Source organism: Agelaius phoeniceus, chromosome Z (assembly GCF_051311805.1).
Source record: "Agelaius phoeniceus isolate bAgePho1 chromosome Z, bAgePho1.hap1, whole genome shotgun sequence".
NCBI classification, from domain to species: domain Eukaryota; kingdom Metazoa; phylum Chordata; class Aves; order Passeriformes; family Icteridae; genus Agelaius; species Agelaius phoeniceus.
Genome location: NC_135303.1, coordinates 27,774,363 through 27,792,412, shown reverse-complemented (window position 1 = coordinate 27,792,412; position 18,050 = coordinate 27,774,363). Strand labels below are relative to the sequence as shown.

Here is an 18,050-nt window from a genome sequence, read left to right as displayed (position 1 = left end):
TATGCATTTTAAAATTAAACACAAAGCTGAAAGGAGACCAGCTAGCATTGTGGTATGGTGGACTTTCAATCCAGTTTGAATGGCATTGCCATCAAAATAACATCAAAATAAATCAATAGTCAAATCAGATTCCTAGAATCTGAGCCCATAATAAACAGTTCTGTCATATTCAGAGATAGTGGAAATTTGGTATATAACATTGAGAAGAAAAGAAATCCCCAGAAACAATACATTAAGGTCCTCAGAAATTCCTCTGTGGAAAGCTAAAGTGTCCAATAGATTTAGAGTCTAATAGCACTGTGTCTTTTCTCATCCTGAGTCCTGAGCAAGGTTCCTAAATGAGCTGTTGTTACCTGTGGTCTCCAGTGGCCAAAAGAAACTCTCATTTGAGGTGAAACACAAGTAAACAATATGTCTTTCCCTAGAAAAGTATTTCCTCTGACTGCATCTCCAGGTCTCATCTCCAGCCAGTCTGCTTGTAGGGTATCACAACCTGATATGGACAACCTGAATTGGCTGTAACCCCTTCAAGTGTTAAATGAGATTCCAAGACACTACAGTAGACCTCTATCTCCCAAACGTATCCTGAAAGTCTCCTTTCTGGAGAGGCAGGAAAACTAAAGCAGAACTTTTAGCCCAAAGATTCTTTTCCCAGCTAGCAACTCAGTGTGTGAAAATGGATAGTCCTCTGAATATTCCTGCTCAAAACCAGTAAAACAAATGAGAAGCCCAAGATATTTCACAAAATGTACCTTTATTTATTCATTGAAAAATAGCCCTGTACTGGTTCCCAAATATCCCCCAGTAACTGGTACTGCAAGAAACTTGGCACACAGCTTGAAACACAGATGTCGTAGCTGGAAATATCAGCAAAAGGTGGGGAGGGGATAGAGGCAGTGTTAGTACTGAAATACAGTGTTAAGGCAACAGGTTAACCAGGCCACCTGGACCCAAGGTGGTTAGTTTCAGTCACCCTCCCTTCCTCCCAAAGACCACAGACTTCTGATCTGAAGACTAAATTAGTAAATACATTCATAGAAAGTGAAGCAATTTAAGAGTAGCTGATTTTCTGACAGAATTGGTTTCATGTAATTAATTTTTATCCCCATGATGCTTAGGAGCTGCTTGATTCAGAAATTCTAGGATGGTTCATAGCACAGCCACTCATAAGGTTGTTACTGAAACTTGATTCCTTGAGCCAAGGGCAAATCTTTGCTGTAGTTGATTGTACTGAAAGAGAAACAACAACTTAGAGACCAGACTTAATCACTGAGACAGACTGTGCAGTACACTTGTTATCTATAAGCTGTTATATCTAAACAAGACTTCTCTAAAGCAGTTTGCCTACTTAAAATTATGAACTAACTTTACTCCAGTTTTCAATATAGTAACCATGTACAGGAAAAGACAACATTTGCCATTTTCTCTTCCTTTATGGAGGATCTTACTTCTCTTTATGTATTTAATCCCTTACTAGCAGAACATCCAGATAGAAAAATCGAGGTGGGATTTCTCATGTTCATAAGTCTTTGCATGGAAAAAAAAAAGATAGCACAGGTAAGGGCTATGGAAGTTAGCAGAGAACACTAATGCTCATCCACTATTGGCTGTCAGGAGATTTGTGGATAGATAACCAATATATAGCTGAATCACCTACCAGAGGCAATAGTGGTGGCCCCTCACTGTGGCTGCAACTCAGTGTATTTCCTGACAAGTTTCAAGCATTTTTCAGAAGAATTTAAAATCAACCAATGGTGAGGGAAAACCCAAAACCACCTTATTTTTTTCCTTTGAAAAGTTAAAAAAAATGTCTTTATAAAAACCCTTCCAATGTTCTTTAGCTATGAATGTGAAGAAAAAGCAATTACACTTATAGATGGTTATCTCACATTCAGTAAAGACAGTAGCCTTGTAGCCAAAGATTTATATGTTTTGAACTTGGGGAAGTTCATCTGTAATTTAAATTTATTTGTCTGTCTTACCAAGTAGACCGTCTCATATAAAGTTTCCATGAATCACTTCCAGATTCTCTTCCCCCACCAGTGTGCTTTTCACCACCTGTAGCAAAAACATTTTAAATTAAAACCTATTTTTGGATATGGCAATCTGGACTAATTCCACGAGGTAAGACATTTTTATAAAAGTACATGGGAAAAACGATTCCTTTTCCTTGTCCTATATCTGAATTAAATTACCATCCCACACAACACACACAGCTAGCTTTCTCTTCATGCTTGACGTAAAAAAAATATCTCCCTGAAGTTCAAAATCCCTTCATGGTGGCACTAGAGGACCTTGTTTTAAAAACATTTGTCTTAACACAAGACAAGAGTACAAGAATGTGCTGGTTCTTGTACTACTTAAATGGTAAGGTTAATGCTTCTTCCACCCTCTTAGTTCCCTAAGTATATAAAAAAAGGGAAAAAAAGGCAAAATTTTTTATTATAAGATTTTCTGACAATAATGCTACATGCCATACATCTTATATAAACTTACCAATAGACACAGAATTGCCCAAGATTGTTTTAATTAAAACTTTTATATAGTTTTCCACCTGGCCATATCTTTAAATACCTCCAGAATATATATCTGAGTAACATTCCTTTGGTGGAGAGGAGGAGAAGGAAATAACACATGGAATTTTAAAAACCTAATACAGCTATTTTAAAAAGTTTAAATCTAACTGCTAGTCAATATCTGTTTTCTGCTAAAGCAGTATGATTCAAAATTAACTTTGATTTCATCACATTTAGTCATCTAAATTGACTGATTAGAACCTTGACAAAGCACAAGTAACATACCAAAAGCACCTCCAATCTCAGCTCCACTGGTTGGGATGTTAACATTCACAATGCCACAGTCAGATCCCTTTGGCCTACAAACAAAGATCAGGTATAATTCCTCCTTAGGATCAGGAAAGGTTGCCTCCCTACAATGAGGGCTGTAAAATGCTCAACTAGCATTATGCAGAGGTTTACAAAAGACATGAAAGACTAATCTTATGTACCTCAGGAAAGTAAAAAAATAATATAAATTATACCCTAGCCAGCGGAAAATCCTTCCCAAATCCTTGGTAAAGATACTGCTGGAAAGACCTTGTTTTACTTCATTATTCCACGCAAAAACCTCCTCTTCCTCCTAGAAGAAGCATGTGTCAATGGTTAAGCCATGACTATCCAAAGCAAAGCAGTTACAAAGAAGCTCTGTGAGAAAAAACCCAACAAACCACAGCCATAATGCAAACGTACAGAAGGGCACTGGGCAAATACATATGTGCCACGTCAGCAATACCTCCACTCCTGCACAGAACACAGTCTGCTTTTGAACAGATGTGAACAGTACTGACCATGAACACTAGCAACAGCAATCTGTTCCTGTATCTCGTCGTAACTCCAGCGCTCTTCACAGAAATAGAGCTACACTGAGTTGAACAGTGGCTATCTCACAGTGCAGAACAAGAGCCACCACTTCTTGAAGTGCTGGGACAACTGTATAGATGTGACACATGTCTGATTTCTCTCTTGTCACTCTACTGTTACCATCCTTGACACTTGTTTCACCACTGTTATTTTACCTTAAATTTCAGCACATACAATATGGGGGCAAACGTCTCAGTGTGGACAATGGGCGCGTTATGAGGAAGGCCAGTCACAATGGTTGGTTCAACATAGTTCCCAGGGCGATTTATAACCTTCAAAATAAATAAAAAATAACCAAGTAAGTTCCAATCAGCATCCAGCTTAGTATTTGTGTAGAAAAGGAATCTTACACGGTCTGACCACTATAGTTGAGAAATCAGAAACAGAAGGCCAGATAGGATGAGTAACTTAAATTTTACTTATTTAAGTATTTAAAATATATAAGCACAACTTATGTCCTCTAAAGATATAATCAAGTTGTAATGTCTAGCAGCTGAAACTTCCTTTCTCCTACTTGTAAGCTACTTAGAATTTTAAAGTATATAGAGGTTGCAAATGAAAGACAAGAAGCCCCAGAACAATAAGTCAATGAGAATTAAACATCCTATATGATTAAGATGTACAAATGGTTGTCTTCTATCTCCAGTATTTCCTCAAGCTAGATATTGTGAGGGACAGAACTGCAATTTTCCTTTTGTACATGTTTGACATTCACCGTTTGGGTTTTTTTTATTTTCACTATCACTTGTGTTGCAGTGTGGTTTCCTGTCTCACCTATCCCATCCCTCTCAGGTGCGCCAACCTTTCCCCCTCTCCCTTTGCCCTCCTGCCTGGGAGCTGTCCACTAATCTTCACCTTCCAGCAAGGCGTCGTGTGATTGGCAGATGCCCCCCAGGCCTGGGCTCATTGGTTTGTCCTAGCGTCCACATCCCCTGACCCTTCCCCTGCTCACACCTGGTTGGCCCTCACCTGTCCCTTCCCTCCCCCTGTCCCCAGGGCTTAAAAGGACAGAAGACCATGTGGCCGGGTGTCTGTCTGTCTGAGAGCTGTTACCACATTCAGAAGTCTACCATGCTACAATAAAACACTGGATTTAAGCTCCTCGGCAGAACCCGCTCCTTTTCTCTTCACCATCGCCTGAACCTTTTCCACCAGAGGTAAACTGAGTTCCTACTTTGCCTGGATTTGTTCCGAGTGCCCAGCTGCAGCATCCAGCCGGCCAAAGGTATCTCTGGGGTAAAAACACCACAGCTGCTGCCTTTGGTCTAGCAGCGAGGCCAGACAAAGCCGGGCAGGACACACCCTGAAACATTCGGGGCCTAATATTTAATACACTTGCATCTGGGGAGTGGTGTAAGAGTAGCTTCCAAGTAGAATTGCCTTTACCCTGAAGACAGGATTCCAATTCAAACAATTCTCAATCTGACTAACCAAACATCCTGTAGTGGCTGACAGGACAAGCGGAAGTGCAAGTTTAGCCTAATCTATCATGTTACTGTATTTTTTTTCCTAGAGCACAACCTGTAGCAGGGAAAATAAAAGTTAAGTCACCTTTCCACCACAGACCACAGAGCCACCTTGTTGTTTTGCTTGTTCTACAGCATCAAGGAACATTTTCACTGCTTCTTTGGTATGAAGAGGTCCATACAGAGTGTCAGCTGCAAAAAGATTCAGAATCAAAACTGTGTATATTTGCAAATATTCTTATCTTAGAATTAACTGTTTAATCTGTCCAGGATGAGCAGTATTAGCCAGACTCTTCATCTTCCTTTCTGAGTCTGTATTCTAAATGAAACCAGCTATTTCCACCCCCTGGTAAATTGCTAAACTTAGATAATTTGGATCTATAATCACTTCAGAATTTAAACAGAAGGAAACCAACAGCAACTTGTTTCCTAAACCCATGAGATGGAAATAGCTACTTACAATCCCATGGATCACCGATGCGGACCTGGGCATAGGCCTTGGCAAGCTTTGCCACCACCTCATCATGGATGCTTTCATGGAGAAACTAAAACACGGTAAGAAAGTTGTAAGATAGCGCAGCCTATGTAACTACTCCTGAAGTACTACTGCACTTTGAAGGGAGCTGAATGAAAGAATGGAAATACTGTTGTTCATATTCAGCAAATCCAAAAATTAAAAAGAGACAGAGGCCAAGGCCTCAGAAACAGCACTAACACCAGAAAATGAAGATATAAAACCTTCATCATAAAAATTTAAAACAAGCCAAGAAACAAAAATCTGTTTTAATTTTACCCCATCTCAGATCAGTACTATCAATGTGCACTGTAAACATTTCAATTTAGTGTTCTAGAACAAACATTCCAGAAATTTTATTGCTCCAGTTTGAGGAATCACTGCCCATCCAATACACCTGAATCAATTTACCCCCATCCATTTTACCTAATACTTACTGAATCAACCCAACAGTGACAAGACAGACACTGACACTATAACACTGTTGAATTTGTTGAAAATGATTGGCTAAGAATTAATAACAAAGTAGGTAACACACACGCTTGCTTTGCTGCAATATAAACACTGAACCAAAATTTGTAGCAGTCACAAGCAAAGCTCTGGCAATGAAAACAGAAATACAAAACTTTGCCAAGTACTATTGTCCTGACTTAAAACACATTTAGAAATACATAAAAAGAAAATGTTTAGAGCTAGAATTACACTGGAATAAAACTATGTTCTTATTTTCCTAACATACTTTTTTTGAAAAAATAAAAGCGCGTTTCAAATATTATTTGTTGCTCTTCACAATATTAGGAATTGTTAGTCATTTTCTGAGCCAATCTGGAATTAAGTTAAAATTCAGAGCTACCCAAACCAGACAATACACATTTACTCACCAGCCTTCTAGCAGTTGTGCACCTCTGACCTGCTGTTCCCACAGCAGCAAATAGAGCAGATGGAATGACTAGGTTCAGATCTGCATCTTCAAACACTTTAAAAAAAATTAAAATATGAGCATGTTACTCGAGTAAACAGGCAGTTCACAAGACTTAAGATGCTAAACAATATTAGAAACTGACAGGTTGGTCAAGAATCTTTAGGAATAGTTGCAGTAGTTGGAACAGTTGCACAGCATGGTAAGATACAAAGAAACACCTTGAAACTCCTACTATTTCTCTGTAGCTGGAATTAGTCACATGCAATTGGACATAACTATAGGTTTGAACTACTGAAAGGAGCCTTTTGCAATAAAGTTTGCAAATAATTCTAGCTTCCTTTTAATTCAGGAAACCACAAGCAATTTCTTGCCATTTCTCCAATCTGTCCCTCACTGAGAAGTTTATCAGCATAAAGTAACAATCATAAAGTGTATCCACATGGCCTTGCAAAAAGCACAGCTAAAACACACAGGTGTACAGTAATATAAAATGTACAATGAGCTGAACAAATACATCTGGCTAGAAGACATTGAGATGCTTTATAAAGCTCAAACAATCCCCAAAATATTACTTGGCTTAACCAGTCCCAAAAAAAGTCTCTTAAGCATCCAAAACCTTTATGAAGTTTGGGATGAAGTCCAGCCAAACAATGATTATGTGATCATTCAAAGTCAATTCCCAAAAAAACAGGACTTTAACATTAAAAAATAAACAATTTTCAAGCATAAAACAAGTTTATACTGCTGGCTACAAAGCAGCATAGAAAAAAAGAAGGACCTGCTCAAATGTGATTTTCAAAAGAGTAGATGATGTAGCATCATGTTTGTACTTCAAAAGACTATATATATGTAAATAAGCACATTTGTCCAGAATATTAGAAAGGTGAAACAAAAGGCAACAGCACAACAGGACAGCAATTTAGGTATTTATTGAGCTTATATATTCTTTCTGCAATGTTGCTCAGCCTTGTAGTATTTGTTGTTTTTCTAGGAACTGGATCATACCCTAAGGTACTTAAACCTGAAAAATGTGCTACTGAAATAAATACCTTTATGCTTTTCTTTCAAGTATCATGAGGACCTTATACTTTTTATATATATATATACTTATACTCTAAAATGCTAAAAGTGTAGTGTTCACAAGATTATATATAGAGTGCAGACAGGCATTTCCCAGGAAAATGGTGGAGTTATTATGGATGGAAGCATCCAGAAGGTATGAGGCACATGGGGACATGGTTTAGTGATGAATATGCTGTTGCTGGGTTAAGAGCTAAACTCAATCTTAAAGGTCTTTCCCTTAATGATTCTACAACTAAAACTATCCTATAATCAAACTTACTTAGTTTAACATTGTCCACAACCCATTATTGAAGCTTACTGCTTCTCTCATTCTCCTCTTCAACACTGATTACTTAAGAGACCTTGGAATCTTACTTTTTGTCTCAAAACACTGCTCCCTCCACAATACCAAAGACGGAAAAATCCCACAACATTCTATTATTCTACACAAACTAGACGTACTTTTAAAAGCCCAGGGCTGGGGGGGGAAACAAATAAAAGAAACAAAAAAAATGTGACAATTAGCGATGAATATTTGCTATGAATACTAGCTTCCAAATATCATCTATGGGACTATATTTCTACAGCATATTACCAATAATGGCATTGTTTCCTCCCAATTCCAGCAGGCTTCGACCTAATGAAAAACACAAAAAAATAAGTTAAACCATGGCCATATGTATTCATTGTACCTCAGTCAATGAGACTACCTCTAACTGGAGCTAAGCTTCATGAAACATATTTTTAAGGATAAACAAAACATTTTAGAGATCAGAGTCTAGTCAAAGCAGAAAATTACACCAAATACTACATCTATCACATGTCATGAAGATGCACAGCAGTTATGACACAATGAAGTTTAAAAAGGCAAAAAAATAGCACTGGAAAGAAAAAAATTGAAACAGGAAAAAGTTGCAGCATAAATAGTATGACATAGATAAAGAATAAGGTCCTACAAAGATCAAAATGCACACAAAATTTAACTAAGCTCATTTATTTCTGTTTATCTACAATCTGAGACAAAAAATCACAACCTGCATCTGGGTGAATATTTGCTATCTGTTCTGGTTTCTGGGGGGCTTTTTTACACTTGCATGAACTTCAAATGTATAAAACAAAAAAATATGTTTGCAAGGTGCTGCTCATAAAGTAAGAAGTAAGAATCTAGCAGCTGAGATTCTTGCCTATACACTTAAATATCTGCAACAAAAACAGCACCTCCAAAATCATCATTATATTTATCAGGAGTAAAAGGTGAGGGGGACTGTATTTATGTATTCTATTCACATTGGCAAAAGACCATAAGCCCTGGTTGTTCACCCTAACAATCCCCATACAACTAAACACTAATGGACACCACTACACCCCTCCTCACACTAATTGTAAGACTATGGATTTGCAGATAAACTGGAAAAAAAAACCTGAATTGTAACAGAACTAACTGAAAATGCCGTATGTATCTACGAGCAGTTTGAAACTCCCATTTATCCAAGACAAAAAAAAAAAAAAGTAACACAGCTGAAAACTGTGTTACTGTTATTTTAAAATCTTATGGGGCACTGCTGCCTTCACCAAACACGGAAATAAATAGAGAAGAACCCACAGACTCACCAAATCTCTCCTGAACCATAAGTGCTACTTGTTTGCCCACTTTTGTGCTGCCAGTGAAGGACAAGAGGTCCATTCTCTCATCTCTAGCCATTGCTGTCCTGCACAATGGGACACAAAGCACTGTGTTCAACAAAAGAAATGCAGACAGAAAAGCAGCTTGCACCTTCCACATACATCAGCTTCAACCAGGGAGAGCTTTAAAGCTAGAGTTTCTTTGAAACATCAGGCAACTGAGCTAATGGCAGGACAGCTTCCCCTTAGCCAGAAAAAAAGGAACAAGGCTGTTTCCATCCACCTTTTCAGGCCAAAAAAGCATCACCTGTAGTAACACTGACATTCAGTCTAAAGTATATTGTGAGATTAGTTCCAATTGTTATGATCCACAAGAAAACATGCAAATCTATGACTTTTTTAATGTTTGCCATATGCTTTGTCTTCTCTTAAAGTACTCAAAAGATATATCTGAATATACATTTGTACTGGGGATTTCCTCATAGTAAAAATCAAGTAAAGTGATTCAGATTGTACAGCTTCCAAGCACAGATATACATCTATGAGCAAGTGCAGAGTTCTTCACAAACATGGAAAAGGGGGATTATTCTCCTCCACAACTAATCTAAAAGGCACTATACATTGAAAACTCTCAAGAACATGGTAAGGGAACCTAATATTAGCTGTACTCTTTGGGTGTAAGCATATGCAGAAGTGGAATATAAACTTAGTCATGCCTCTTCATTAAATATCTGACAAGTTCTTTGTTTGCAGCTGATCTCACAACAGCAAGTAGACATACGTATTATATTTAATGCAGGACTTGAGCCAGAGTTTCAGACCAGCTGATAAAAATCATAGCAACATGTGTATTCCTAGAGACTAGAATAACTTCACAAATACCTCAAAAGAATATTTTTTTCCATTTATAAACGTTCACAAAACACAAGAAATATTACCTACCCAATGTCTGCTCCACCACAAACCAGAGAGCAGATTGCTCCAGGCAACTTGTTATCCTCCAAGACTTTTGCAATTATCCTGGAATCAAAGATGTAAAAATGTTAGAGATTTCTGACAAGTGCAAATGGGGAATGAACCATTAGAACTGTCTGGGGGTTTTTTGGGGTAGTAGTGGTTTGGGGTAATTGCTCTCAGGAGTTAATATTAGATCTACAAGACTTAGTAATTACCTATTTTAAGGGACCTACTTTTATTTAGCATTTTAAAATAAATGTTATGTGTAATGCACAGTAAGTATTCAAAATGTTGATCTAAAGTAACAATAAACCTAAAGGAAGTATCGCTATGAAATTTATTCTTTGGAGAAGTTCTCCTTTTTATTGAGATGAAGATGAAAGAAACCAGAACTCACTTTGTAACAGCAACACTAACAAGGGATGTTGTAGGAGCACCCTTCCTAGAAAGGGAAAAAAAATTTACATTATCTTCTTATTTAATTCTTTAAGAATAAGAAATAATTCAAATAAGCAATTTTTAGGGTCTCTGATCTACAGCACTCTTTGATTAGGCTGGTTTTCAGGTACAAATTAAGACAGGAACTCAAGCATTTCCTTCTGCAGCTGAGCATTCAGAACTTCTACTGAAATCCATGTAGACAATGGCTAGGCCAGACTTTAGAATGAAGGAGGTAGATGAAAGCAAACTAGGAGATAGGAGAGAAAGTAAAGCTACTTATTTAGATTTTTAATCTTAGCTATACCAACTTGGAATATATTAACTGCCACTGCTGCAAGACCTCACCCTGGGTTCTTTATTCATAGGCCATTTGGCTAAGTCCTGGATGGATCTGCACCATAGTACCTCAAAAAAGAGGTTACCACAAAATTAAAAAAAGCTCTGACTAAAAACGATTTACGCCTACACTAGATAGAATCAAATATCCAGAAACACCTGACACTCGATAGCAATTTCATGCCTGAGTTAACAGCTTTCCAATTTAAGAATACTGTTAGCAAGGTGGACAGATAGCTCTTACCAGAGGCAAGCGTTTCCACAGATCATTGCAATCGCGCTGTTCCACCCATAAACTGCCACGGGGAAGTTGAAGGCCGTGATGACTCCCACCAGCCCAACAGGATTCCACTGCTCTATAAGGGCATGGCCAGGTCCTGAAAGCAAAGCCACAACATAATGCAGTTTTCATCCATTTAATGTCTGGGGTTTTTCTAAAAAGGGAAAATATGTAAGCAAGAAACCTAGCATCACTCTTCAGTCCACCATAGCCTTAGCTTGCAAAGAGCTGTGTTATTTGTGTCCTGCAGCTTACCTGGATCAAGGTTAGCTAGATTGTGCAAAAAGCTAATGATCTGACAACAAAGTTTTATTATTTTAAACATAATGATGACTTGTGGTAATCAATAACTGACAAGGATGTCTCTCCTTTCTAAGTACACTTCAAAACTTTTTACATACTTTTCTCTACCACCTTTCATCAATTAAAAAACCAAAGAGAATCTAATGCTTCAAAGAACAGAGAAAATGTATGGACTGACTTGCTTATCTGTCATTTCATTAGGTACTTCAATAGCTGGCACTACTGCCCACCACATCTATTCCTAAAGCTCCCTAAATAACACACAGAACAGAGATCTTGATGCACTACAAGACCGTATATTTAAGTAACACCTCCATATCTTAATTTCTTTTAAGAAAAAAACACCAAACACAAACCAAAAAACTCCACAAACAAAACCAGAAAAATAACACATACTTACTTTCTGAAGGCAAAATAGGTCCACCAATCATTCGGGACAAACCAACAGCATAGTCACAGACATCAACATACTCCTGCACTTCTCCAACACCCTCGACAAAAATCTTTCCCATTTCTAAAGAGACCTGAAAAAATTCAGAGTAAGACAAAATTTTACAAAATTCCCTTGGATCCCTAATATATTTTGTCTCCACTTAATGTCAGGTGTATCTGCTGATCAAGTAAGATTTTAACACACACTTTTTCATTAGGAGATTCACCTCTTCCCCAGTTATTCAGAACTTAAAGAAACAACACACTAGACAACTGGACAAGGGTCATATCCCAATACAACAGGAAGAAATTAGAAAAGGAAATTAATGGAGAAAAATTTTTAAAAAACTACTGATAGGAGGGTCCAATACTAATGATATGTTTTTATCAACAATACCTTGGATTTACAACAGCAGGCTTGCCTGCATTGTGGGCCAGGCAAGGAACAAGTTGAAAAAGAGGGATTACTCTGCTCCAGCAAAAGAAAACAGCCACTTACATTTTTCATAAGCAAACTACTCATTTTACAATATTTCAAAGCAAATTTGAAAGATTTCATTTGCAGACACTGCTGAAAATGCTTTTACATGCTTAGTATTTTAGTAACCTGGGATGTTTAGGATCAATTTATTAATTTTTTTTTTTCATGAAGTTGACCTTAAACTACATCCTCCTCTTAAAATTATGTTAGACTTACTCCATTGAAATATATCAGTAAGAATAATCTGGTATTTGAAGATATTGCCGTCCAGAAATGAGAAAATCTCAAAATTTGGGAACTGAAAAATCACCTACTTATCTCCATGCAGTTTTGTGGTCATGCTCTGACAGCTAGATATGGACTTCATACAGATAACACCTGCCACTTTACAGTGATGACTGTACTTTAAAAATGCTGTTAAATGATGAATGAGGTTCAAAGGATTTCCACAGGATTTTTCTCTCCACGTGAAAGTTAACATAAAGACGACTAACTGTATTTCTCTGATGCCTGTGGTTATCTCAAGACAGAAGGAACAGTCCTTATCTGTGACCAAAAACAGAGCAGCATCAGACATATCTATTAAGAAACACAGCAGTGGGTCTGTAAGTGCAGTAGAAACACCTGGATACTTCACCAGGGCATGGCAAGGAGAGGCTGGAAATTTCCTACAGTGTATGACAAAGATGAGTTTCTATACAGCTCCTTTTTACATATCCTAAAGTCAGGCAAATTCCTAAAACGGGAATACCTACTGCACTTCTTTCACCCTGAAATTCATCCCCAATCCTAGCAGAGCTGAACACACATATTATCTGTTTGGGAAAACTAAGAAAATATGGCAAGAAGACATAAGTTTTGGTCAAGAATAGAGAACAAACTTCTGTATTCCACACTCATCAGGGAAGCTCTATTGTTTTTGAATACAGAAGTATGTTAGCACTCTAATTCCACAACAGAAACTGTGCTGAGGAGACAACATCAAGGGAAACAGCAGAACAAGGTTTTGAAGGTTAACAATATGGGCTTGACTACACACGGAGTTATTCACTGACAGCTGTTTCTGAACAGCACCACAGACAGGCAAGCCCTGCAAAAAGAAAGTGGAAGTTCCCCACTTGACTCCTTTTCTTCCCTAGCAAGAAAAGGAGTAAAGCAAGAGTTTTAAAGGAGTGGTCCTTCAGCCTTTATGTCCTGCACGGCACTGCAAGATCATCTCATTAAGACCATCTCAACTTCTGAAGCCTCATATTTCCACATGTCACTTGGCAAAATCCTGCAGATCACCAGAAAGAGCTCAAAGTTAAAAGCTGTGTATTAGAGAAAGGTTTTTTCAAGATACTTTTAGTATGAGGAAGTGCCCTGTCTGATAGACAGGAGGGAAAAAAGCAGGTGTACCACTCATCCCAGAGAAGCCCATAATAAACTTTCTTTTCCTATTATAAATTGTCAATTCACAGAATCACAGAATATCCTGAGCTCAAAGGGACCCACAAGGATCAAGTCCAGCTCCTGGCCCAGCACTCTCTCCAGGAATCACACCACGTGCCTGAGAGCATTGCCAAATGCCTCTTGAGCTCAGTCAGGCTTGGTGCTGTGACCACTTCCCTGGGGAGCCTGTTCAGTGCCCAAACATCCTCTGGGTGAAGAGCCTTTTCTCAACAAGCAACCAAACTCTCAGCTGACACAGCTTCATGCCATTCCTATGCCATAATGATTTTTTTTTTCTTCTTTTTAAAATTAAAAGTTAATTAGGCATGCTAATGGCGCTAACAGCAATTAGTTAACAATTACTAAGGTTAGTATTGCAGAGAAAACTTAGTATTACTGAAAAAAACCAGTTTTGACATACCACTCACCCTCACCCCCCAAAAAATGTAGGCTACTTCTGAAAACACCTTACCAAGCTTCCTAGAACTTTGATTTTTTGTCTCAGGGCATCACCAATCTGTCGCACTATTTCTCCACGTTTAGGTGCAGGGATCTAGTAAAAAAAACCCAGAAGAATCTATGTGAGATTGAAAATCTGTAACTCCTGCTGTATATATATTGCTAGCTTTCTGTCCTTGTATTAACCAAGCAATGATTGCTGTTACTTGTTCATTTTTATCATGTGCACTGCTTTACAAGAAACTGTTTTCTGCCTCAGAGACTGATAGCAGTACAAACATTTTGTCTGTTCAAAACTTCAGTTTCACTAAATATTGACAAAAGCATTCAGATTAATTCTCTTACTGCTGTTCAACTACATCACCCCCAATGCAACCAATCATCTGCATCTCAAGAAATAAGCATTTTTCATAAAAGTGCACTTACTGGTTTCTGAGCCTTGAAGTGTACTTAATAACACACTTTCAAACTTCCTTTTAGTACGACATTTACCTTGTTAGCAGAAATTAAGACACACAAAAACCTCAATCATGAAAACATTAAGCTCATACACCAACTCTTAATATATTTTTTTAATGTGGTACCAGTATGGTAAAAAATAATCAATAGCCAAGATCAATTTGCAAACTATATGCAAGCAATTCTCTATAAAAACAAGACTAGAAAAATGCATAAACCATGCAAGCATATCTCTTTACAGGCAATATCTTTCAAATAAGCTCATTACAAACAGCGAAGTTCACAAATTAATAACAAATAGCTTTGAGGAAAAGCCTTCAAGAAACATTTGATGTGTGATTCTTTATCTGTTGGATTGCTTTCAGATTATTGCCGAACACGTCATGAGCTACCAACATTATACTCACAAATTGTAACAAAAAACCACACTAACATATCCTGAGGAAGCTGTTTTGTTTATCCTAAACTTTGTTGTCTTCAGACAAGGTGTTTTGCTGGCTAAAACATAGAGTGCACATCACCTTTTGAAATCCAGGTTTCAGCTTCTACCAAAGAAACAACAGGTAGCTGTAAGAACCAAGCCTGGTACAGCCATCAACAGAATGGGTGCTGGCTGGACACAGCTGGTAGGGCTGCATGGGGAACTACAGCTTGCTAAGGAAAAATAGCTTAGCTATTATATACAACGTAACACTAATTCTTTTGAACCAGACAGCTGTTCTGTGAAATACCAAGACAACAGGTGAAACAAAAAACCCCATGCTTATAACCAGCAGTTTTTCCCACACCAGGAGAACAAGAAGATCGACACAAGTTACTCCTCCAAATACTCCACAGTTCTCTCCCAGAAGAGGGGGCGACAGGAAGTGAAACATGCACAGGGACAGTTTATTTGCCACAAGGTTTCTGAACTTCACCAGACCTGTTGGCAACAGCACACAGGCACAAGCCTTGGTAAATCTGCCACGGTTTTCAAAACAAACACATCCCACAAGTCAATGCCCTCATCTTTGTACCTCAATGGTATCACACACAAACTATCTGGGTTTGTTTCTTGAGGTCTCCATTGCAGAATTTTGCACTAATGCACCACACACAGTATGAACACATTTTTACACCTTCACTTTATGGGGCAATTTAATAGCCTGTCTCTGCCAGAGATCTGTAATAAAAGAGAAATCTCCATTAACTTACATCAGCCCAGACCTTCCATGCCTCTTTAGCCTTCTTTACTGTTTCTTCATAATCCTCCAAATTACCCTATATGAAGAAGCAAATCAAAGTTAGGAAAATCAAATATCCAAAAGAAATGCCACAAAAAAGCTTCTGCATCCACTCAAGATATTTTTATAGAGACTACTTTCACTTGGATGCGACTTTTATAGGATGCTTGTAACTTGACACAATTTGGATCCAACATTATAAATTATCTGAAGCCACTGTCAATGAAAAGCACATGTGCTGCCTAAATTAAAAAAAAAAAAACACCAAAAAACCCCGCAAAAAACCCACCCAAAACCAAAACAAACAAAACAAAAAAAAAATAAAGAAAGAAAAAAAAACCACAAGCAGAAATTTTCATTCAGGTGTTCAAGGAAGCTCCATATAGAATAACGGTTTTATATATGTTTGTATCTATACATACATACACACATATATAAATATGTCCTACTCCATCAGCATCACTGGGCATCAAGGGTTAGTTGAGTCCTAATACACAAAAGGAGTAGATTACTGCAATAGTGCTATTCTTACAGTAAAAACATTCACAAATTTACTACTTGAATGTTGCTCTCCTAACTACTTGCTCCCAGGCCTCTCATCCCTACTAAATAGGCACAATCTGCCCCTATTCTGCAACTTCCCTCAGGACAAACGAAAAGGGAAGGGAGGAGCCCTTGCTCTTCCCAACAACGCTTGCAAGAGTGCGAGGCGGAGGGCTGGAGAGACAAGAAGTTAAAAAAAAAGAAAAAAAAAAAAAAAAAGAAAAAGGCAGACTGTTTTTCTTCCCAGGAAAGCCGCAGGCATATTGCCAGCAGTAGGCCCTGGCTGCGACGAGCACCAGCGGCCGCCCTGGACTCAACATCCCACGGACCCTGAGGTGGAATCGGGAGTTTCGTGCCCTTCGCCATCCGGGTGGCGGGCAGGGGCAGCGCCCAAACCAAGGCCCCAGGACGCCCCGCTTCGGTGACGGCGACGCTCCCGCCCGTCCCCGCCGCGCCGGTGCTGCCCCCGGCCGCGCTCACCTGCCGGACGCTGGCGATGGGCTCGTTGTTGGCGGGGCAGTACGTGGTCACCACCTAGAGCAGGACGAGAGCGATGAGGGGCAGGGCCCCTTCCCCCGGGGGACGGGGCGCGACCCCCTGAGGCCCCGCCGCCCCCCACCCCCGCGCCCCCCGCACCTGCCCGCGGCCGCCCCAGCGCCCGTTGTACACGCCCGGGTTCTCCTCCTGCAGCCCCAGCTCCCGCAGCCACGCGTAGCGCTCCTGGCTGATCAGCAGCGTGGACATGGCGGCGGCCGGCGGCGACCCTGCCCTCGGCAGCGGCAGCAGCGCAGCGAAAGCGCGGCGAAGCCCCAGCATGGCCGGCGGCCGCCAGCGCGGGGGGACGGGGCAATGGCGGCCGCGCCCCGCCCGCCCGCGGCCATTGGCGGCGCTGCGCCCTCGCCCCCCGCCCCGCCCCGCCTGGCCCGCCTGGCCGCGCCGGGCCCCCTGACCCGGCCCCCCTGACTCGGCCTTCCTGACCCTGCCTGACCGAGTCCCCCTGACCGAGGCCTCCTGACCCTGCCTGACCGAGCACCCCTGACCGGGCCCTCCTGACCCTGCCTGACCGAGCCCCCCTGACCGGGCCTGCCCGAGCCTCCCTGACCGGGTCTCCCCTGCCCCGCGCTGGCAGCGCAGCTCAGACCGTGTGCTGTCCGAAATCCACCCACACTCTGCTGCTTTTCAAGAAGAGACGACTGAGATGGGACCTCATCAATGTCTATGAGAGTCTGAATGGAGGATGGCAAGAGGACAGAGCCAGGCTCTGGTCAGTGGTGCCAAGCAACAGGATGAGAGTCAACAGGTAGAAACTGGTGATGGAGAAGTTCCACTTGATCATGAGGAAGAATTTTCTGTGCAGGTGACTAAATCCTGGAACAGATTGCCCAGAGAGAGTTGGAGTCTCTCTCACTAGAGATACTCAATAACCATCTGGATTCAAATCTGAGCCATGTACCCTGGGATGACCCCACTTAAACAGTCAGGTTGGACCAGATGACCCACTGTGCTCCCTTCCAACGCAATCCATTCTGTGATTCTGTGTGATTCCATATGCCCTTCCAGAGCGGCAGGGGCAGAGGCGTCCCCAAGTCAGGTGTTTCTAATTGCTGCAGGAAATAAGAACAAGGGGCATCAAAACAAGGGGAAAAAACATGTAGCTGTCCTTATGCAACAATAGTAGTATGTGGGAGTATGCACAATT

General features: G+C 40.1%; 1 protein-coding gene across 1 annotated transcript; it reads right to left on the bottom strand.

The window, feature by feature from the left end:
- Positions 1 to 735: 735 nt before the first annotated feature.
- Positions 736 to 17,218, bottom strand: ALDH7A1 (aldehyde dehydrogenase 7 family member A1). The gene is made up of 18 exons (XM_054651932.2): positions 16,988 to 17,218; positions 16,832 to 16,885; positions 15,780 to 15,845; positions 14,140 to 14,220; positions 11,724 to 11,847; positions 10,985 to 11,117; positions 10,361 to 10,405; positions 9,949 to 10,026; positions 8,995 to 9,092; positions 7,979 to 8,020; positions 6,281 to 6,375; positions 5,346 to 5,430; positions 4,971 to 5,077; positions 3,575 to 3,691; positions 3,041 to 3,138; positions 2,802 to 2,875; positions 1,983 to 2,058; positions 736 to 1,230 (listed from the first exon to the last, which is right to left on the bottom strand). The coding sequence occupies exons 1-18, from the start codon at positions 17,165 to 17,167 to the stop codon at positions 1,176 to 1,178; spliced, it is 1,608 nt and encodes a 535-aa protein (XP_054507907.2). The 5' UTR covers positions 17,168 to 17,218; the 3' UTR covers positions 736 to 1,175.
- Positions 17,219 to 18,050: the final 832 nt, after the last annotated feature.

Bases quoted from the DNA above. Each gene is read 5' to 3' on its own strand.
- ALDH7A1 (XM_054651932.2), bottom strand. From the start codon at position 17,167: ATGCTGGGGCTTCGCCGCGCTTTCGCTGCGCTGCTGCCGCTGCCGAGG. The intron at 10,027-10,360 runs GTGAGTTCTGGT...CTTTGATTCCAG, and splicing joins GTTAGTGTTGCTGTTACAAA to GATAATTGCAAAAGTCTTGG. The intron at 3,692-4,970 runs GTGACTTAACTT...TTTATTTTGAAG, and splicing joins CTGTGGTCTGTGGTGGAAAG to GTTATAAATCGCCCTGGGAA.